Raw genomic sequence first — 24,485 nt, 5'->3', positions numbered from 1 at the left:
TCGACATCACAATACACGCTCTTTCAAATCCTGCTTTCTTTGGATTGATTTTTCATTTAATTGTTTTGTCCCCAGCTCTTTCCTCATTTTGCAAATAGCCTCCACTGGTACAGCTTTTTGTAGATCAAAGGAATTTTATTTCTGATGTTTCAAGATGCCGTAGGCCTTTTGAATTTCTGCTCCATATACACTCCTGGAAATTGAAATAAGAACACCGTGAATTCATTGTCCCAGGAAGGGGAAACTTTATTGACACGTTCCTGGGGTCAGATACATCACATGATCACACTGACAGAACCACAGGCACATAGACACAGGCAACAGAGCATGCACAATGTCGGCACTAGTACAGTGTATATCCACCTTTCGCAGCAATGCAGGCTGCTATTCTCCCATGGAGACGATCATAGAGATGCTGGATGTAGTCCTGTGGAACGGCTTGCCATGCCATTTCCACCTGGCGCCTCAGTTGGACCAGCTTTCGTGCTGGACGTGCAGACCGCGTGAGACGACGCTTCATCCAGTCCCAAACATGCTCAATGGGGGACAGATCCGGAGGTCTTGCTGGCCAGGGTAGTTGACTTACACCTTCTAGAGCACGTTGGGTGGCACGGGATACATGCGGACGTGCATTGTCCTGTTGGAACAGCAAGTTCCCTTGCCGGTCTAGGAATGGTAGAACGATGGGTTCGATGACGGTTTGGATGTACCGTGCACTATTCAGTGTCCCCTCGACGATCACCAGTGGTGTACGGCCAGTGTAGGAGATCGCTCCCCACACCATGATGCCGGGTGTTGGCCCTGTGTGCCTCGGTCGTATGCAGTCCTGATTGTGGCGCTCACCTGCACGGCGCCAAACACGCATACGACCATCATTGGCACCAAGGCAGAAGCGATTCTCATCGCTGAAGACGACACGTCTCCATTCGTCCCTCCATTCACGCCTGTCGCGACACCACTGGAGGCGGGCTGCACGATGTTGGGGCGTGAGCAGAAGACGGCCTAACGGTGTGCGGGACCGTAGCCCTGCTTCATGGAGACGGTTGCGAATGGTCCTCGCCGATACCCCAGGACCAACAGTGTCCCTAATTTGCTGGGAAGTGGCGGTGCGGTCCCCTACGGCACTGCATAGGATCCTACGGTCTTGGTGTGCATCCGTGCGTCGCTGCGTTCCGGTCCCAGGTCGACGGGCACGTGCACCTTCCGCTGACCATTGGCGACAACATCGATGTACTGTGGAGACCTCACGCCCCACGTGTTGAGCAATTCGGCGGTACGTCCACCCGGCCTCCCGCATGCCCACTATACGCCCTCGCTCAAAATCCGTCAACTGCACATACGGTTCACGTCCACGCTGTCGCGGCATGCTACCAGTGTTAAAGACTGCGATGGAGCTCCGTTTGCCACGGCAAACTGGTTGACACTGACGGCGGCGGTGCACAAATGCTGCGCAGCTAGCGCCATTCGACGGCCAACACCGCGGTTCCTGGTGTGTCCGCTGTGCCGTGTGTGTGATCATTGCTTGTACAGCCCTCTCGCAGTGTCCGGAGCAAGTATGGTGGGTCTGACACACCGGTGTCAATGTGTTCTTTTTTCCATTTCCAGGAGTGTAGTACTGTGGGTAGTGCTGTGACTTCATAAAATTGCATTTGAGTTTCTCTTGTTTTACCCTTTATTCTTCTTATTGTGTATTTGTATCTGTATTTATTTATTCATCCTGTGGATCACATATTGCACAAAGTACACATGATATAGGACAAGTCATTTCTTAACAAATATGTAGTTTGGAGAGAAAAAAAATAGGCAATGGACTCCCATTTAAAAAAATGTACACAAAATTGTTCATTGATGAATATAGTAACTTCACATACAGAAAATACAAACAATTTACATGGGGAACTAAGAAACATGTAGGCAATGTAGTGCTACTTTAAATTTACACAAATAATCACTGAGATTACAGAATAGTGAAAATATCAACTGGAAACACAACAGAAGGACAATGTCATTTAAAAACTACATTAAACATGAAATTAACATTGAGATTTCAGACAGTTAAGTTTTAATACTAATAGAATGTGTACTTGTACATTCAAAAAGCGAGTTAAAAAAATTGGGGAAGTGAAACTGAAACATAGTTGTGTATAGTAGAAATTAGTTTATTATTTTGCCTGCAGAATGTTTTACTCTAATCACAGTATTTTACAAAGGAACTTTATAATTTTTCATTTCCAGGAATTCTTGTACTGAATAGAAACAGTGCTTTGTCAGAAATGCCTTTAGTTTATTTTTAAATATTGGATCTGGAGCAGTTTTTATTTGCTCTGGAATTTTATTGTGTAATACGACACCCAGATGAGTTATATATTTTTGGTATGATGATGTCCTTGAAAAAATTTGATGGATATTAGATTGCCATCTGGTATAATGAGCGTGTATATCATTGTTTTGGATTAATTTGCCTGTTCTTGAGAGGTATTCCCTGGTAAATAGCATTGTTTCTTGAATGAATAGGGATGGGATGCTTAGAACATTAAGTTTTATAAATTGACATTTACAGAATTCCAGCTTTTTGAGGCCACAGATTATCCTCAATGTTTTTTTTTTTTTTGTGTGTGCTGTGAGTTGAATTTCCCCAAAAGATGATTCCATAGCGGAGCAATGAGTGGAACTGCGTATGGTATGCTTGCATTAGTGTGGATTTACTTGTAGTAGATTTTAGTATTCTTAGTCCATAGCACAATGATGAGAGTTTCTTTATAAGTTGTTTATATGTGTGTCCCATTTTAAATTTTGTTGGACCCATAGACCCAAAAATTTTGTTGCATTTACATTTTCAATTTTATCATTATTTAACTTTACTTGGATAATTTTTTGATTGGATGTGGGTGTCACATATATGTTGATAGGTTTTAATTTTTTTTATTCATGTCTTTTTCTGGTGGAATGATTAAGACTGCTGTAATTGGTTGTATGTTCTCGGAAGGAACCACACAGCCTTAACCTGTTTGATATTATTGCCAAAAAATAAAATGTCTGGCTGATACATGGAATACAGAGGAGAACTGAGGTGTTTTTATCATTGTAGCTCGTCCTATACTGCAAAGTAGTTTTTGAATAGAAGTAAACTGCCCACAAAGAAATAAGATATTATAATCATCACCTTATGGTTGAATAGACCATGGCAATGTTTTTCCCCGTAGGTGTGACTGTATTTCAGGTACCCATCATTGCCTTTATTTGATCAGAGATACATAAGAAGACTTACAGTTAAGCATAGGTGCTCATGTGCAAAAAAAAAAAAAAAAAAAAAAAAAAAAAAAAAAAAAATTTGAATGATATGTATTTAACCATTGTAAGAGTGATAAAATGCATATCACAATATTTATATACAATGTGTTTTAGTACACATGCAATGATAAGCTGTTTACACTTGTTTCGAATTACCAAAAAATGTGACTGCAAGTTTAAAATAAGTTACTGTAATGTTCACCAGTTTCACATAGTACACTATGTGATCCAAAGTATCCAGACACCTGGCTGAAAATGACTTAAATGTTTGTGGTGCTCTCCATTGGTTATGCTGGAACTCAATATGATGTTGGCCCACCCTTAACCTTGATGAAAGCTTCCACTCTCACAGGCATATGTTCAGTCAGGTGCTGGAAGATTTATTGGGGAATGACAGCCCATTCTTCACGGAGTGTTGCACTGAGGGGGGAGGTATCGATATCGGTCGGTGAGGCCTGGCATGAAGTCTGCATTCCAGAACATCCCAAACATGTTTTGTAGGATTCATGTCAAGACTCTGTGCAGTGTGCAGGCCAGTCCATTACAGGGATGTTGTTGTCATGTAACCCCTCTGCCACAGCCTGTGCTTTATGAACAGGTGCTCGATCGTGTTGAAAGATGCAATCACCATCACCGAATTGCTCTTCAACAGTGGGACAGAAGAAGGTGCTTAAAACATCAGTGTAGGCCTGTGCCGTGATAGTGCCACACAAAACAACAAGGTGTGCAAGCCCCTTCCATGAAAAACGCGACCACACCATACACCACTGCCTACGAGTTTTACTGTTGGCACTATACACACTGGCAGATGACATTCACCGGGCATTCGCCATACCCACACCCTGCCATCGGATCACCACATTGTGTACCATGATTCGTCACTCCACATAACTTTTTCCACTGTTCAATCGTCCAATGTTTACGCTCCGTACACCAAGCTAGGCATTGTTCGGCATTTACTGCCGTGATGTGTGACTTATAAGCAGCCTCCTGACCATGACATCCAAGTTTTCTCACCTCCCGTCTAACTGTCATAGTACTTGCAGTGGATCCTGATGCAGTTTGGAATTCCTGTGTGATCGTCTGGATATGTGTCTGCCTGTTACACATTACGATGCTGTTAGACTGTGGGCAGTCTCTGTCAGTCAACAGACGAGGTCGGCCTGTACGCTTTCATGCTGTACGTGTCCCTTCATGTTTCCATTTCGCTATCACAACAGAAACAGTGGACCTAGGGCTGTTTAATATTGTGGGAATCTCACATATAGACGTATGACAAAAGTGACACCCAATTACCTGACCATGTTCTAAGACTGTGAGCTCCCCCGAGCGCCCCATTCTGTTCTCTCACGATGTCTAATGACTACTGAAGTCGCTGATACGGTGTACATGGCAGTAGGTGGCAGTACAATGCACCTAATATTAAAAACAAATGTTTTTGGGGGTCCGGATACTTTTGATCACATAGTGTATATAGAAAATAGTTGTTGGAATTGAAGTAAACGTAACAATCCATCTTTTTTTTTTTTTTTCAGGTTATGTTGAAGGTCCATCTCCAAATTTTTAACAGTAATATTGCAACCATAATCAGTCAGTGATGTAATCAACAAACAAAAAAATAAAAATAAAAAAATGGCAACACCATATGTTCAGAAAGTTCACTTGGGCAATATGGCCTCAGCTTACCATAGTGGTGAAACAGTGTTTGAGTGTAATAAAGCAGTTAAAAGTACATTTAATTGTTTACAGTGCAATATTGAATATGCAAGTTGTCCTGCTTGTGATCAGCAACGTGGTGTTAAATGTGTACGTCGAAGGAGCAAGAGTGAGGGAATAGAAGCAGATCCCTTGAGAGAACATAACCGACTCCAAGAGACAAGCTATGACGTTCAGCATTGGAAGAGAAAAATAGTGAGAGAGTATGATTCTCACAACCGTATTTGCCGTCAGGATCCTTGTAGAAATGATGTAAATGAAGAATTGTATTCACGGTCAGAACCATTTATACAGCCTATGGAAATAGATATGGGTATAGAACATAAATTTCCGCCCAATAGAATTCTTTCACCGGTAAAAAAGTTCAGAGAAAGGCTTCTACCACCAAACCACCATAATTTAAAGACTCATGATCACAGCAGATTAACACACAATACTTTGGTTCAACAATTGGGTGAGAATGCTAGGCAGTTGGATGAAGCCTGTGATACATATGATCCTAGTCTGGGGAGGGTGAGACCTGTGCCAAATTCTTCTCAAAGGAAACCTTCGAAAGCTCACTGTAGGAAAAACTTTCCATCTAATAACCAGCCTTGGGGGGATGGTGCCCACAATAATTTTGTATATTCACCATCAGAAACATTTTCTGTCAGTGGCAATCGTTATAATAGCTCTCCACTTAAACAGAATGTGGCTAGAAATGAAAGTCCTGTGTTTGATGATGACTTTTACTCAAGACTTCCCTTTCAGGAAGTTCCAAGTGATGTTCGGGACACATATTTACGTGATGTGGAAGCAATCCGAAGTAAATTGCGTGAATTACGAGGTAGCACTGATGGTAAACGTATGAGGCAGAGAAGTGAATCTGAACCTGGTGTTGGAAATGGAGGAATTCCAGCTGGATCATCATGGGAGCCAAAAAGAGCCAGAGACATTTCCCCAAAACTTCCAGAATGTAACGGCCATGTCAGAATGGGTGAATGCACCTCCAGACGAAAGATGTCCTCAAGTTTGTCAGATCCAGTCTGCAGTTACTTACCATCACAAAATCATCCATGCCATCGCCGTGAAGCGAAGGTAAAATATCCATGCATTGGTTTTATTAAAAATAATAAATTATGTAAAGGCAGCCATTATATATGAGACTGCAGTATTTTCTCACAAGATAGTTAATAAATTTATAAAGCAGTACATGTTGTAGTTCATATTATGTGAGCTTAAGTTTTGATGTTTCACCCTTGCATTTTAAGGTTCTCACAGTTTTCACAGACAGCTGTCAGAGAATTTTATGATAGGTTTCGCGTAAAATATTTGTTTCAGGCTCTGATGACTGTGTAAGATTTTTAAAAGTAGTATACATGCTGACATGGGGTTAATTATTCGACTTTTATGCCTCATTAGAATGGATTCTGATTTATACTATTATCCATTGAAGTTTCTTCCAAAGCAGAATGTATAAATGTATATTGGAAAAGCTAATTTAACTGAGTGCCAGAACCATTTGTTTTTCCAGGAGAGCAGGAAAACTGTGCGGCGGTAATAACTTAAACAAATTCCTTATTTATTCTTTTGTTATCCGTTGATAGTGAGGAATATGTTTGAGTAGAACAAAATTTTGAGAAAACTGTATGAAGTAGATTTTTGTGTAATTTTTAAAAATCAGAAAAGGTCTGTGTCCATGTTGCGTTGTTGTATATGATCAAAGTCCAATCTTTAGATAAGTCTTTAGGGATGTATAGTGCTGTTATAAGATTGTCTTATTCACAAAAAAGTTCAAGTATTGCATGAATGTTCTTTTTCACTTACGGGCGCTACAAAAAACAAGCACATTCTGCATATCTCAAGTGATTGATAGTGATTCCATTTTTCAGAAATACTGCTTCTCCCACTCAAGATGATCTCTGTAGGAACGTTTCTTGTAATAAGACACCTGGATATTTTGTGATATCATTCTGTTGTCATGCTGGCCTGCAGAGTTGTTACTACCTACACAAAGGTTACATTTGTAGTTTGTGAAGAGTCCCATATATGGGGCCCCTATTATGCACGAAACTATCTGGTTCTTGCCTGTGCCACATTGGCCTTTGCCACATTACCCCACATAAGAAAAACACACACACACACACACACACACACACACACACACACACAAATGACTTAGTATGAAATGCCTGCCACGTAGATTCCTAAATTGTAAAAGGTAACAGATGGTGCTAATATTTACTGCTGTGAATAAGTTTTGGCAGTGCAGAACCTTCAACATGTTTCTAATTAAGACATAACTAAGATTGAATGTTAGAATGCTACTTATAAAATCAACTTCCTTTTCACTTTCTTCTTCATGTTTTCAAATAAACTGAAATATCAAAGATCCCTGTCACAACACACACAGTTGTAAGTTGGAATTATGAGGTGTGGGTCTCATACACAAGCTGCCAGTAATACTCCAGCATTTCAAATATTTTGGTGTGCTGTTAGTTCTGGACATAGCAGTGACATCTGGTGACACTGTGAAGAACTAAATGTTATCTGAATTTCTAGCTGCATCATACTGCTCAGCATCAGTACAGTGGCTATGGAGGAAAAATAAGTTAATTGCCCAATTTTGACACTTACGTCAATAAGCTTTTACACTCTTCATTAATGTGGTAGATATTGGGGAATCAAATGTATGCTTTTGTATGTTTAGTGTTCTCAAGTATTTCACATTCCATATTATTGGTAGCTAAATGTTTTATCTATATTTGATCCAGTGTACACTTCATGGGATGTTGCTTCTTTGTTCTGAGCATTTGATTCACTACTACTTTTTACCTAATTTGCAAAATTCTGTAAATAAGGTATTACTGCAGATGACAGGAAAATCTTCTGTCATTAGAAAAATGTTGCTCTTCTTTTCAGCTTCCCTGTATCCCTCTGCAACCGAGCTGTGACGACTTCTCCAGAACTCTTCAGCTTCACTCGAGTGATCGCAGTATCTCCCTAGGCTCAAGCCTTCACAATAAGTAAGATTATTAATCGTTTGTTAAACTCTGAGATAAATGTGTTTCAGATAAAATTCCAACTGAGATGAAACTATTAATCCACAAGTAGAAGCAAAAATGAATTATGTGGATCTCAAGTACATAAAGGTTCTTATGCCACACCATAAAGTGAATGCTGTTACAGTCGTGAAACACCAACCTTTGCTTCTTTGGGAATTACCATCCACCGTTTTGTTGTTAATAATTTAAGTTTTGATCTGACCTTCAGACAGAGATGGTTTAACTTTATCTATAATAATTTGATGCTGGGAATTAACGAAGAGTTTTTTATCTGAGGACTGAATTACAAAAGACTTAACAGCCATAAAAGAGAAAAGTTCTTGAACTGGCAGTTGTGCGCTCTTCACTGGCACATTAACCATTTAACATAGTCACAATTTACCTCATATACTAAAATTTAATGGAAACCTAAAATCCTGAGTTTATTCTTGCATCTTAGCAAGATCCTTATACTATGTTAATAGTTAAGTGTTGGACTGATAGAGCTTCCAGTTTGACACTTCTTGCTCAGCAGCAATCATTTGACTGCTGCTAGAGCCCATTTTGAGCATATTCATCATCTATACGATCCATACTAAGAAAATCATAGGTTGTTGATGTACAAAGGCAGATTAGGTTGGGTTCAGTCTATCTTTAGTGATAAGACTGCACCCAACCTAATCTGCCTTTGTACAACATCAATTGTAATGCTTCATATTGAGAGTCTTGAAATGTGTATGTGTGGAAACTCATTATATACTTCAGTAAAGTACTGACATATGTCTCTGTCAACTAATATTGTAATGACATCTATGAAACCGTTTCTAAACAAAGGTCATTTCCGTAGTGTGAATAATTATCACAAATTTCCTCTACTGGCTGACCAACTTGGTTTCTCACAGACTGATACATATGGAACTGTGTGGCCATGTGGAAGAGACATGTCTTCAACATTTCATAATAGATAATTGAAGAAGGGTGAAATTGCTGCTTTTCAGGGAAGTAAAGTAACAAAAATTTGATAGAAAGAGAAGGGAGGTGTGTATTCTTGATCAGCTTTCACAGCTGTGAGACACAAACTGTCACAAGATGTGGAGAGGTATCAAAGCCAGTAGCAGCTGCACAACAATGACATGATGAGTGGAGTTGATAAGGTTGTTATCAGCACCTACCAAACAATCCAGCAACTCTGAAAAGTAGTAGTTAAATTCTACATAACTTACAGAATTTGTTTTCTGGTATACATTTGTCCTCTTCATTAAAGATAGTAAGAACAATTCACTGTAGTTCTGTATTGCTGTTATTGAGAAGGTAATTTCAAAACGTGAAAAAGATGAATTTGCCTCAAAAGCAGTAATCATTTACCTTCAAGCACTAATCCCAGGCTTCAAGTTGAACACTATTTTGCATTGCTTATTCCACCTAATATAAAGAAAAAACATCCAGCAAGAACTTGCATTATGTGCAGCCATGTATGCAACAGACATTTTTGTAAGGACTGTAATGTAGTCCTGTGTGTTCTCTCTCTCTCTCTCGCACACACACACACACACACACACACACACACACACACACACACACACACACACACACACACACACTAGGCCTCTACATGGTACCAACTGAACTAACAGCGCTGAAGTGGCAAGTGGGCTGGCTGGTTGAGATGGGTTTAGTGCCAGTCAGGTGGAGTGGTTAGAGGAAAAGGGAGGCAGGGAGAGGGATTAAGGGTTTTTGGCTAGTGGTTCGGAGAGAGATGGCTGGTTTGCCTGCTAGGAATGTGGGGAAGGAGGGGTGGCAGGATTGTAACAGTTGGTGGGACGCAGCACACACCAAAGGTGATGTGGGGATGTGAATTGGGAGGGGTGACCGGATGGAGGAAAGGGAAGCTGTTGGATGGGGGATGTGGGAGCAGTGGGTTACCTGAGATTGAGTCCAAGACTATTTCTGGAGTGGAGGATGTGTTTCAAGGATAATTCCCATCTGCATACTTCACAGAAGCCAGTGGTGGATGGAAGGATCCAGATGGCTGAGATTGTGAAGTAGCCATTTGAAATTGAGTACTATGTCATGCTCAGATGGATTTTGTGCCACTAGGTGATCAATTTTGTTCTTGACAATAGTTTGGCAGTGGTAACCAATATAAAACCTGAGTTACAGCAAAATCAAATCTACAGCCTAAAAACACACATTGTCCATCAATAACAGCATGAGAAGCGATGCCTTTAACTTTATTCTTCTCTCTGATAACAGCAGTTTTCAACTCAACATTGTCTATAACCTTATACACAGTCGTGAACAAGCGATGGCGAGAATGATAGTGACGTCCCATTGTGAGCCACTCAGTGCTGTTGCCCATGCACAACTCTAAGTCGGTCACAGTGATACCAGCTCCACAAAGCTATTTACAGCCCAGCAACAGCCTTATCTAACTTCCTGCCATTGTGCAACCGAAAATGAATTTTTCTCTGTCACAGGCCTAATAATAGAAAACAATAACTATAGCAGAAAAAAAGGTTTATATTTATTTGTGAAAAGTAGATTAATAATGGTAAATTTCTGGCTGGTAAATCTCAAATGTGGGCACAGGCAACAGCGCAAGCGAGAAGGGCTTTTAGATGCATATAAAAGAAGTGAAGGAGGAAGAAAGTGGCATGACTGACTAAGAAACAAAAAGGAGCAGTAGTGTAAATTGCAGAAGTTGCAAGCATTTACTTTCTGTTTGACAGGAAAAAAATGGCTACTTATGTTAATTTTCATTATAGAAAAGTTTTATGTTGTCAAAAGGAAGTTACCTTATGCTTGAATGTAATAGTATATCAAATTTTGTGCAATGTGCACAGTAGCCTGTTCCAGAAGGGGGGGGGGGGGCAGTTGCAATGTAGGAGTGTTTTGGAAAAGTTTTATGGATGGGCACAGTTGGGATACCAGATAAGTAAGACTTGCGATTATTATGATACAATAGGTATTTAATCTGTGATGGGAGGTACTGGAGTGTATGCACACACAAGTTGATGAAGTAAACATTACTTTGATATTCACTTATCTTGTCTGACTGCAATCATGGATTTTACAGATGCAACAGACAAGCATTCGTGATTAGTTCTGTTAAAATGTTCAACTACTTGTGACTTGTGCCATGTTGCATTATATCCCAATAAATGGAGATTTGGAATGATTTATTGCACAAGCTTACGTTACACCTTCTGTGGGAAAATATTCTGGAACATCTGGAAAGCATGGATATCTGAAAATTTACAAAGAGCCTTCCATGCTCTTATTTTGAGCTGTTTGCTGGAAATGCCTGCCATGAGTTCTTGTGGGAAGCTAAGAGGGCAGAGAAGCTGATTGTTATAGCCAGTGAATTAGTCTGGATTGTGGGAGAAACAAATATTGCATTTTAACATAATATCATTCTATGGCTGACTATGTATCGTAGTGCAATGAAATTGAATTTTCACAGAAACACAGGTTTTATGATTATTATATTCTTGGGGATATGGTCCATCTGTGGAACTAAATAGAAAGCTATTTTTATGCCATACGCATTTTGCTTCCTTTTATTTATGAAACTTCATGTGTTACAGGCCACTGATGATGCTTCATAAATAAAATGAAGTGAAACACACAAAGAGCAAAAACAAAAAGACCTACTTAGTCGCACATACAGACCACATCTCCAATAATATTAAAAGGATAATTGCTACTCACCGTATAGCAAAGACGCTGAGTTGCAGGTAGGCACAAGAAAAAGACTGCCAGAAAGTAAGTTTGTCTCAGCATCTCAGCAGCTAGAGACTGTGTGTGTGTGTGTGTGTGTGTGTGTGTGTGTGTGTGGGGGGGGGGGGGGGGGGGGTGGTGTCCATTTCTGATGAAGGCTTGTTGGTCAAAAGCTTATTTTCTGACAGTCTTTTTTGTTGTGCCTGTTTTGTTGTGACCCAGCATTTGTGTCATATTGTGGATAGCAACATCCCTTTCATAATATTATCACATTACATCCTGTATTTTCCTGTGAATAATAGTAATAATAGTAATAATAATATTATAGGTGCAACTGAGGAATGACGGAAAGAGGTGTAGCATATGCATGGAAATTAAATCTATGGCTGCGCAGTCAATCCACACAGTGATATCTGTGTGTCACGGAGAGCTGTGTCATCACGCTGTCTTTGTGATTTAATTACAGAAATTGACGGATTCCATGATTTGTCCAAGCTGAAGCCACTTTCTCTATTAATAAAATTCATTGCCAACTGAATTTCAGTTGCTTCTTTCACTACTGAGTCCCAGAAAGATGAAGTCAAGGCTAAAATTTTGACATTATCATAACCATAGAGTGCCTAGTGTCAATACAGTGCTCTATCAGTGCAGATTTATTTGGTTGTAAGTCTGTAGCACCTTGTATATCTTTGGCCACATAAGCAGTGTTTGGTCTCTCGAGTTTAAAACGACGGAGCAAGTGCTGGAGCATTAGTCACCTCGGCTCATTCTGAAGGTGGCTGGACAGTATTCAGCTGAAATAGTAGAAGAAGCTGAATTTATGTGGCTGCATGCCCGAAATTTTACAGAAGAGTCTTTACGCCGTGAAAACATGAAGAAGCTATCGAACATGTTCATACATTGTCGAGCCCATGCAACAGTCTCTTCCCAAAAATTGCTTTGTCAGTTTCCACAATACCTAGCTCACCAAACGTTTTTCCTTGTTTCACACTCACTTCTCTACAAAGACTTTTCCAATTCACTACCATCTTTTTTGTCATATGCAGTTCACCTACGTAAGTCTACCCTGTTTAACCCATAGATATTGTAACTGCAAAATTTTTGTGATACCTAATTTGCTTCCTGCAAACAAAGAATGTTTCTAATGCTGCAGCTTACTCAGCGGTCTTCCGTTTTGCAGCTCCATTTCAAGTCAGTACCTTTCTTAGAAGCAATGAGTCTCATAGCTCAACCACATTTTTGTTCTTTGGCTGTGAATCTATGTGATATGAATGACTTCACCATATTGTTTTCGTAATCCGCAAGAACAAGGTCACTGGAACAAAAGTCCTTTGCTTGCCATAGGTGAAAATTCAACAGACGGAAATCGTGTTTCTCTTCAAAAGAGAGTGCTATCTCATGTTTACATCATCTGATTTGATATTCTCGTTGGTTACTTACAAGAACATGAAATGTGGCAACAACTACTATGGTTGCCTTCCAAGATGTTCAGCTTTTCTTCGGGATGGTGGGAAATGACCCCATAACTCCACTGTTAGAAGTTCCTGTGCGACACTTGATACAGGTGTTATGGGAGCTTACATTACTACCTATTTTTCACAGCCAGTACTGTGACAGGTTAAGAGATATTAAGATCCAATAATATATGCATCAATAACGGAAACATCAAGATGGCAGCAAATGAAGATAAGGCCACCCATACAGTGAGAGTTTTCTTATCAGTCAGCCACCAACACCAGTTTCTGGCTATCAGAATAAATCATTAACATACAAATGCCAATATGCTGTAATAGCAGAAAATGAACAGAGGGCCCTCGTCACAATGTGTATAATTTGTGTGTGTGTCAATCATAACAAACAAATTTCTGTGTAATTTTATCTTGAAACTCTCCCATTTGTCTGTATTTGCATAAAAAAAAATGGGATTGTGGGTCTGCCTTGATGCAGAACACTTATGTTATTTGTTATAACACAAGTGTTTTGCATAAAGGTGGAACCGAGCGAGGTGGCAGAGTGGTTAGCACACTGGACTCGCATTCGGGAGGACGATGGTTCAGTCCTGCATCCGACCATCCTGATTTAGGTTTTCCGTGATTTCCCTAAATCGCTTCAGGCAAATGCTGGGATGGTTCCTTCGAAAGGACACGGCCAACTTCCTTCCCCATCCTTCCCTAATCTGATGAGACAAATGACCTCATAGTTTGGTCTCTTCCCCCAAATCAACCCCCAACCCCATGAAGGTGGACCCATAGTCCCATATTAAAATTCTGTATTTTCTACTAATAAATCTGTGTCTTGCTATACTGCAAACAAGTGCAGTGTGTGGATGGCCCATATTAAAGGTTAGCCACAGAAGTCATCCTGCAGATGGCAACAGTATTTTCTTCCCAATTGAGGTGCTCATCCAAAATATGGTGTTATAATACAACAGAGAACAATTGGAAACAGTTGTTCACAGAATTCTGGGCTGATTAACTTCTTATGGTTTATTAAAATTGCTTGTCTTTTCAGTATTTAGGCTATTTGCCCATATGAACACCGAAGGAAGATACCATTCATATGGATAATGATGCCGGCCGGTGTGGCAGAGCGGTTCTAGGCGCTTCAGTCTGGAACCCCGTGACCGCTACGGTCGCAGGTTCGAATCCTGCCTCGGGCATGGATGTGTGTGATGTCCTTGGGTTAGTTAGGTTTAAGTAGTTCTAAGTTCTAGGCGACTGATGACCTCTGATGTTAAGTCCCATTGTGCTCAGAGCCATTTTGGATAATGACAGTGTTGATGTCTTCTGGTTTGGATCTCAAGTAAAATGGGAAGACTGCAATAAAAATGATGTTTACAAGAAGATAGCACTAGTCAGATGTCATTGGTAAATGAGAACAATAGCTTGTTGTGGTCTGAGCCTTGTGATACTCTTGGGAGAACTGGTATGCGGTAATACTTAATTCACAGTCGTACTGCTGCCTGTTTCTCAAATAGCTTTCACATCACTTCAGCACACCATCTGAAAATTTTAACCATCATATTTTTCCAAGCCCTGTCAAAGTTGATGGTATTAACTGCTTTTCAGGATCTGTCAGTATTGTGGTGTTGTGGCCTCACATTTTTCTAATAGTAATTTTCAGTTCATCAGCTCCCTTAATTATTGAAGTGTATTGGCTATAGCGCTTGTGAACCCAGAGTAATATTGTAATATAAGATGAATATGCATTAGCATTCAGTGGGCTTATTGTAGACAGTATATTCCAGGGTCTAGGAAACATCAGTTAAAACAATGGTCAGAAATCGCAGAATGACGCTCGCCTTTCCTTCCTGGGTCAAGGTCAGACTATACTGTTTCTTCTAGTGAGTAAGGTATATCCTGTTCATGAGGGAAAATTAAAATATTCAGTGTCCTGAATGCACTATTTTTATATACCATCTTCAGTTCTTTTTTGTCTTGTACATTAATATTTTTTATGTGACAGCCTAACAATTAACCAACAGTTATTGAGTAGTGCTACTTTGAAGGCAAATATATGTATCATTTGAGTTCTCTTTGATGCTTTCAACTTGTGGAAAATTATAATGCAGCCTTAATGAGCTAAATAGCAGTGTCATATCTGTTTAGCGCAAGGTCTTATCTTTTGTTACATTGGATGTTTAGATGTGACTTTTGGTCAAGACTTGTACTAGCAAATGTTTTGAATATTTATCTGCTCCTGTCTTTGCTTATGTTAGTGTTAATAATTTGCAATTAATTGTTTCACTTAAGTTGTTTATTTTGTTAAACTGATCTTTGATCTGGACATTTTCTTTTAAGGTGCCTACGAGTAGGTCCTATTTTGCTGTTCCACATTAACTTCTGTATCTTTTCCTCCTCAGCAGTTTCAGAACACACACTCACAGATAAACTTGTTTTGGTTTCAGTTACAGTGGAGAAGATGGTGACAGTAAAGGTGAGCCAGCAGAAGACAGTGAGGAAGGTAATTCGAGCATTGATTTCAAAATAAATGTAGTCAAATTTTTAGGGTTTACAATTAAGATCATTAAGTAAGACACTCTTTGCAGACAACAGGATTTTGTAATGATGGATAACGTTGATTTAATTGCCCATTTATGATTTATTTTGAAGAAACATTGGTGTCATCTACAGTTTGAAGCACTATTTTGAAATGTAATTTATTTTAAGAGTGTTGGGTCTGTAAACAGCACTTAATTTAAAATCCGTGTCGGCAACTGGCAGCCCGCAGGCCAGATCTGGCCTGTGATTGGCTTCTGTCTGGCCTGCTGAACAAATTTGTGGGGAGGGAGTGAGGTGCTAGCATTGCACTCCACCAGGGAAACATTTTCAGATGGCTCATATCATTTTTGCAGCTCATGACAAAGATAAATGCTTACTCTGCACATGTGCAATCCATTTCAGCATGACTGCATTTGAGCAACAGAGAGACACACATTTTCAGGCTTAGCACAAAGTTATGGCCCATGTGCTTGTGTGTGTCTGTCTGCTACACAGTGATAGATCACAGATGGTAGCAGGTGACATTAGTTCAGAAATTACCATCGATTTCTGAAAATTGCTGGTTTGAACAGCAGCAGCAACTTCATGAACAAACTAGTTATCTGTTCTTGGCTTAAACATAAAGTTCTGTGCAAGTTGTTTGTTAATTTGTGCAAGTGTTTCTTTGTATCATTACTGAATTTGGGAAATGTTTAGCATTAAGAAGAGGAAAGTACATGCTGAATGTTGCCAGGAGAAATGGAGGATTATTTCTTTATCATTTACAGAAATAAAACCATTCACTTGTATGGTGAATCACTGTCTGTTGTGAAGAAATATCATATGAAAAAGCAGTTTTGTATGAAATACATTTGGAAGTATAGAAAAAAAAATTAGTGAAACATTCAATTTACCATGGAGACAACTCTCTGGAGTTTGTTATGATTAGACACCTTTGATGGTCGGTTCATGAAAAGATTTTATTGGCATATTAAATGAAAAATCTATTGAATTAAATATTGAGAAAGCTATTGTAACAATTCTTAAGCAACAGTTTTATAGAGTCCCATGCAATACATCATTGCCAGTTCAATCAATATTTGGATGATGTATGCTCCAATCATGAAAATTTCAGTTACCGTTACAGAGTGAAATGGCTGAGTATGGGCAAAATACTGAAACATTTTTATGACCTTCAACAAGCAATAGCAGATTTTTTTGACTGTTAAAGAGAGATTATATGTCATTGGCTGAAGTAGAGCCCCAACAGATTTGTGAGTCAGTCTTTCTGATTGAAATCACAGGTTATTTAAATGACTTAAATAACAAACTTCAGAAGCCAAGCCAGTTAGCTCACTAATCAAGGAGCCATCTGGAAGCTTTTCGGACCAAGATGTGCTTGTGGTAAATGCAGATGAGAGCTGGCAACTGTTAGACAGCACTTTTGCCATATTTGCTAACACCTCAAAATGTGACATAGAAAAAGCACCAGAAAACCTTTAAGTGGGACTTGCTGCACTTCAGAATCTTTCTTTAAAATCTAAGGCCTGGCCGTATTTTATATTTCACGGAGAAAAAAATAAAGTTACACAATTGAGATCATTTGCAAGAAAGAAAATTTGTCTTTTTGGAAGCACACTTAAGTGTGAACAATTTTCCTCTCTCATTAAAATAAATAAATTCACTATATGTAAAAGGTTAACAGTGACAACCTGGAAAATGCCCTAAGACTCATGTCAGCGGTGTAAGTCTAGATATGAACAATCTTGTGTAAAAATTCAAACTCAGAGATATCATATTAAACTGCTGTTGATTTTTTAATGACTGAATAACTTTAAATCAAATAGTGGGAAGTCCAGCTTGGAATATCAACAATATTACAAAAGCGATAGGTTGCTACTCACCCTAAAGGTGACACATTAAGCTGCAGAAAAGCACAGCAAGAAGACTATTACACATCTGAGCTTTTGTCCAGTCTTCTTCAGAAAGAAAGCTATGCACACATTCACATGAGCAAGCACACCTCATACACATGACTGCTATCTTTGGCCAGAATGCCAGGCATTAAATGTGGTTTTCCTAAAAGCTGATGGCAAAATTTGTGTGTTTGGTGTATTTGATGTAGACAAAGTTGATGTTTTTTCACATGAGTTTCTATGCAAGATGATATCATGTGTTCTCATAAAGGTGTAAGTTTTTGCGATGACCTACCACGAAGCAAGGCACCAAGCTACAATATATTGTCCTACAATACTTATAGACAATATTGTTTTTACCCTGTGTTCCACGGCACTGGTCTCAACTCTCTCTCTCTCTCTCTCTCTCTCTCTCTCTCTCTCTCTCTCTCTCTCTCTCTCTCTCTCTCTCTCTCCCCCCCCCCCCCCCCTCTTCCCCCCTCTCCCTCTCCCCCCACGCGCACACACACACGGTGCACGTAGTATCAGTGAGCATGTTGTCTGTATGTAGAATGAGGAAGGCGCACAATATATATGAGTGTGAGGGCAGATTGTGATGGCCCAGAGGCTCAGTACAAGCACTTCAGAAACTGCATGACTTGTTGGGTGTCAGAGGAGTGCTGTGGTGTCTGTCTTCAACCTGTGATGAAACCAAAGTGAAACCGTGTCCAGATGTCATGGCACTGGGTGACCACATCTCATTATACAGATGTTGAGCATTGCACACTGAGCAGACAGGCAACGAACTGTTGCAGAACTAACATCAGACTTTAATATTGGTCAGAGTACAAGTGTGTCTGAACACCCAGTGCACCAGCAACTCCCAATGGTAGGCCTCTGCAGCTGACGACCCGTGCATGTGCCAGTGTTAACATGACAACATCAGCAGTTATGACTGAAATGAGCATGTGACCATAGGCACTGGACATTGTCACAGTGGCAGAGCATTGCATAGTCTGATGAATTCCATACCTCCTTCATTGTGCTGATGGGAGGGCGCGAATCCGTTATCTTCCAAGGGAACAGCTCCTTGACACTTGTACTGTGGGATGGAGACAAGCAGACGTCACCGCCATTATTCTCTGGAAAAATTTACACGGTCATCTGTGGGTCCAGTGGAGATTGTGCAAGCCACCGTAAAGGCCAAGGATTATCGTACACTGGTCGCAGACCGTGTACGCCCAACGGCAATGACATGTTTCGGCAAGATAATATGCTACATCACAAGGCCAGGGGTGCAGTGGAGTGGTTCGAGGAACACAGTGGCAAGTTTCAATTGATGTGCTACCCCCCACCCCCACCCCCTCAAACTCGCCAGATCTGTACCCAATTGAACACTTGGAATGCGAATGAACGTGGCATCAGAGTTCATCGACCTCCTCCTCGTAATTTATGGGAATTAGGTGACTTGTGCGTGCAGATGTGGTGTCAGCTCCCTCCAACAGCCTACCAACGCCTCATTCCTTCCGTGCCGTGATGCATTGCTGCTGTTATTCGTGCCAAAGGTGGACATACCAGCTATTAGGCAGGTGTCACAACATTCTGGCTGATCAGTGTATGGCCTGCTTATCTTATTTTGACAAGTCCATTGTATTTCACATGTTGCTTTCTTATGTTTAATTTTAAAATATATGATCTGTAAACTTAATGTCACAGATGCTATACCTCCTGACTTAAGCATTAGAGGTGCTGTTATCGCATCTCACGAATACTGCGAAGACTGGTGCCTATCATCTGCAAAGGTAGAAATGTCAAAGGGAAGTTATGGGGCCTTCACATGTTCAATATGTATGTCAATGTATTAATAAAATGGCAGTCAATATTAGAAATACTAATGAACAGTATTGATGCCGATCAAAATAATCTTAGTATTGCCAGTACATACTGAGTGAGAGTACTATTGGTTTGACAATTCACTATTCTGTTGTTTGCGTTTTTCCTCCAATACTACATTGTTCATCCTTTGTTGTCTCAGAATGTGTTCAATCAACAGATCCCTTCTTTTCGCACAAGTTGTGCGACAGATTTTTTTTGTCTCCCCAATTCTGTTCTCTACTTCCTCATTAGTTACATGATCACCCCATCTGATCTTCTGCATTCTTCTGTTGCACCACATTTCTTGTACAGCTCTTCATCTGTGAATATAGTTGGCATGTAAACTTGTACCACTGTGGTAGGTGTGCCCTTTGTGTCTATCTTGGCTACGAGAATGCGTTTAATATGCTATTCATAGTATCTGACCTGCATTCCAATTTTCTTATTAATTATTAAACTTACTCCTTTATTGCCCCTATTTAACCTTCTATTTGTAACCCAGTATTCACCTGACCAGAAGTCCTGTTCCTCCTGCCGCCGAACATCACTAATTCCCACTATATCTAACTTCAACTTATCCATTTAACTTCTTGAATTTTCTAGCCTACCTGCCCAATTAGGGGCTCTAACATTCCATGCTCCAATCTGTAGAATGCTAGTCTTATTTCTCCTGAAGATGATATCCTCCTGAGTAGTCGCCATCTGGAGATCCAAATGGGGGACTATTTTACCTCGGGAATATTTTACCCAAGATTACATCACCATCATTTAACCATACGACAGAGGTGCATGCCCTCGGGAAAAATTATAGCTGTAGTTTATCCTTTGCTTTCAGCCGTTTGCAATACCAGCACAGCAAGGCCAATTTGGTTAATGTTTCAAGGCCATATTAGTCAATCATCCAGACTGTTGCCTTGCATCTACTGGAAAGGCTGCTGCCCCTCTTCTGGAACCACACGTATGTCTGGCCTTCCTACAGATATCCCTCTCTTGTGGTTGTACTTAAGACACAGCTATCTGTATTGCTGAGGCATGGAAGCCTTCCCACCAACGCCAAGGTCCATGGTTCTTAGTTAGTGTTACAGAAACAGACTATGCCTATGCAATCAGTCATCAAAGTATTTTTGGACAAATATTTAAATAATGCTTGTCAGTAGTGTTTGTGGACAGTAACACATTTTCACACACTCAGATGATCTGCTTGTGGCCAAAAATCACAAAGTTACTCACAATTGCTTGTCAACTGGGATTGTGTATCTCATTGCCATATTTTTGTTTTTCTGGGCTTTCTTGTATTAACACTAGTAAATAATTCTTGCCTGTTGGGGATATATTAGAACACTGCAGTTGTTGGAACTGAAGTTATTTATGATTAAGTAGTTACAACCAGTTGCTTTGGTAGGCATTTATTTTTCTGTGATTACATTTCAATATGCTTAGCATTTACATTTATTTACATGTCATGAGCATTGTTTCTTTAGAAACAGTGTTGCAGAATTTTGCATTGAAATTTTTTAAGACAGCTGTTGTAAAATGTCTTCCGTAAATAAACAGTAGTCACGGCACACACATACATGTAAACATCTGAAAAAAGGATGAACATTAATTTTATGTGCTCTTAAAAATATGTAGTTCGCTGTCATGATACGTCAGGAAAGGCGTGGCTGTCATGTCAGTGTGTTACCCCATAATGTTAACGTCACGGATGCTATACTTTTGACTTTATGTGCTAGGAGTGCTGCTGTCGCATAATGTAACCTGGCAGCCTGTGAGCTTAAGTATGTTAATCAGGCCAGCAGGTCACCTTAGATTTCCCATGCCCAGTTTAAAAGATAATAAGAAATTAATCATCATGAATCAATTTCTGACTGAAAAATAGCTTTTTGGGTGCAGAAGAGTTAACAAAAGCTTTCATGATCACATTTTCTTGAAAGTTGATATGAACTTGAAGGTTTAGCTATAATGGTATGTGAGTAAGCCAAAGGAAAATGTTATGGTCATTCAGTTCTTTTGTCAGCTATACTTATCATTTTAAACTTTTGCAACTCTGAAGATTGTCGTTTCTCTTATTGCATGCAATCTAGGTGCCGGGCTTTGGCAGCTTTATAATTGCAGCAGCATACAGTGATGAAACAATATCTCCTCTACTACCTTAGAAACAATTATTTTCATGAAATACCAGATTTCAGTGTGTTTTCCAAGTTCATTAATTTTGCTGTTCAAAGTTTTATAATCAACTGTGTTTAAATCACAATTAGAATTTCCAGTGCTGTACTAAAAGCTGTTTCTGTAGCGGCTATTGATTACTTTGCACTTGTCTATCTTTATTTTTGAATATTTATTGCCTATTTTGTGCACGACATGTATTTTATTTTTTGACTCTTTTGTCTTCCGTTTGAATTTATTCAGGTGTAGAAACTGTGAAAGTGATTAGCCTTCTTTTTTTTCTTTCAAAGCCCCTTGTATAATTTACACAAAATAAAATATTGACACAGTTTAAACCATAAATTGTGTTAGAAATATCACCAATTAACAACTACCGGTACAATGCACCATGACTTTGCAAAAGACAGTTTGGCATTAAGCTTCCTTGAATTTTAAAGATAGTTGTTTAGAAGAAATAATTATTTATTATTTTGAGAACTTTGCTAGGTCTCTGACGATTCTTGATTTAGAGCTCTGGAGAAATATTTGTTCAAAAGCTAGCAGTGTTCTTACTATTACACAATCGAGGCATACTGCCTTGAGGAAACATGTTGACCATCTTGTAAAATTTGTTTGTAGTACATTTTGCCTGGGGTTGCCTAAGTGGTATCATTACCAATTACAACTTCTTACTAAGTCATTGTGAAATAATTTTCATATTTTTGAGTTTGTGCACTATATCAGGCCTCTGCAGATAAAAACTTTCATATACCTAATCTGTGCACGAAACTGAAACCCAAAGTTATGTAAATCATTTGATGATGACTTGGTTATAACTTGAGTTGACAGCCCTAACAATTTCTTAATGCTTCTTTTTGTGAATACTGGCTATCACAAAAGACATTATGTTGAGCAACGTAGTCTGTCCTCACTGTAATAGTGATGTATATTGCTTGAGGTTTGCCACTTTGCCAACTATCATAATCGATGCATATGTGAAACATAGAAATCCACATTGCATGAATAATACGGAACCTAACATACAATGTAAAATGAAATAAGACTGTTTCGTGTCTCACTCTGGTGTGGAATATCGTGGTCAATATAAATTTTTGTGCTACTACAATATTTGTTTAATGTTGTGAAATAGCAGGTCTCAAGTGTGAATAGAAGATTTCTTACGTAAGTACTATATTTTAATTACTCGAATGCATTGAATATTTCAACCTTAAAAATTGTTTTCTTCCAGATACTCGTTCAGCAGTTAGCAGCCTAACAACTGTATCCACAGATTCGAACACTCCCTCTATTGTAGGTGAATCTTTGGGATCAATTTCACTTAATGACACATCATCAAAAAGGATTATCAAAGTAGAAGGTATGATCAGATAACTAAGATGCTCAATATTAATTTGCTCTCTGTTCGAAGCTATAGAGAAATAACAAAATTTTTTTATTGCAGCTGTGACTACGACAGAACCCTGCAACCAATCACAAGCATTGAGAACTAGTCTCTTCTCGTATGTTCCTCCGTATATCAGATTTTGTATGCATGATGAAAAAGGTGGGTGTATATCAAGTGAAAGTACAAATTTATGGCACAATTAGAGCAATGTAAGTAAATGTAAAGACTTTAATTCTAGTAATGTATGAAGAATGCGGTAATTTCTTTTTGACACTCATGGTTATGAATGTAGATATCGATCAAGAAATTGAACCTTCATTTGTACTGTGTGCAATGTCTGTTCAAAAAGTATTGAACAGTCTTCTTTCCCACATAAATCAGTGAAGTATGGGCAACTTTCTTTGGTGGTGATGTGTGGGGGGGTTAACATTCATACACAGTCATGAATTTCTTCCAGCAGGCAGAAAGCTCCAATGCCACCAGTAAATGACACACGTGCAAGCGCCACACACACACACACACACACACACACACACACACACACACACACACACACGGAGAGAGAGAGAGAGAGAGAGAGAGAGAGAGAGAGAGAGAGAGAGAGATGAATGTTGTTGTACATCTTTTCAAGAAAAGAAGTGAGAAATATTGTAATAACTCGTAGGCAATCACCATTACATTACACTCTGCAAAGAAATTTGAGAAGTTAGAAATAAGGCTCTGGAATGGGATAGAGAAGGGGCTGTGAGAAGAGCAGTGTCACTTCAGAAAAGGTATAATATAATGAATGAGGGAAGCATTAATGAACAGAGGCATGGGAAACTGCACCATGTGGAGGGTAAGAAAGATATACAAAGGAAATTTGAAATGTGTAAATGATGGAGAGAAGGGAAGCAGTTTATGAAATTAATAATTGAGGGTGAACGGCACAAGCACTCATAAAGAGCATAGAAAACCTGGCCTGGAATGGGTAGTAGTTCTAAAAAACATGTTTGTGACACACCAAATGAATCTGTTGGCTTTATAGAATACACATTGATGCTAAGCTCTTCATTATTACCCATAATAAAATTTTGGGAAAATATTAAATCTACATAATAATGCAGACTGGTCAGTATGTTAGAGCTGTAGTTAAGAACTAAAAATATCAAAGTTGATATATGTTTTGTCCAGTAATTGGTTTTATCAGTGACATTGTTGTGATACTGCATTAGATCTTCTGCAGTGTAAGTTGATGGCTATAGCTTGGACTTCTTCAGGTATTATGTAATCAGAATTTCTCTGCATTCGCAAAACTCATCTTTTTGAAATCTGCACATGGAAAATATTGTACGTACTTCTTCCAGTGCAACATCAAAATCTGTGATGAGCTCTACAGATATTCCAGTTAGCATCTGGAATCACAGAGAGATAGTTAACTTTACTTAGCAATAGC

General features: G+C 39.3%; 1 protein-coding gene across 5 annotated transcripts in view; it reads left to right on the top strand.

The window, feature by feature from the left end:
- Nucleotides 1-24,485, top strand: part of LOC124777532 (tubulin monoglutamylase TTLL4-like) — a 228,551-nt gene that overhangs the window by 23,986 nt on the left and 180,080 nt on the right. For all 5 annotated transcript variants that reach the window (XR_007015746.1, XM_047252981.1, XM_047252983.1 and 2 more), the window contains exons 2-6: nt 4,827-6,084; nt 7,909-8,012; nt 15,658-15,713; nt 22,895-23,023; nt 23,108-23,209. Coding sequence is in view for 4 of the 5 variants with exons in the window: in XM_047252981.1 (XP_047108937.1) it covers nt 4,924-6,084; nt 7,909-8,012; nt 15,658-15,713; nt 22,895-23,023; nt 23,108-23,209 (1,552 nt within the window). In the remaining variant the exon portion in view is untranslated. The remainder of the gene's footprint in view (nt 1-4,826; nt 6,085-7,908; nt 8,013-15,657; nt 15,714-22,894; nt 23,024-23,107; nt 23,210-24,485) is intronic.

This window comes from Schistocerca piceifrons, chromosome 2 (genome assembly GCF_021461385.2).
Source record: "Schistocerca piceifrons isolate TAMUIC-IGC-003096 chromosome 2, iqSchPice1.1, whole genome shotgun sequence".
Taxonomy (NCBI): domain Eukaryota; kingdom Metazoa; phylum Arthropoda; class Insecta; order Orthoptera; family Acrididae; genus Schistocerca; species Schistocerca piceifrons.
Note: the sequence above shows the minus strand (reverse complement) of the source record. Positions and strands in the feature narration are given on the sequence as shown.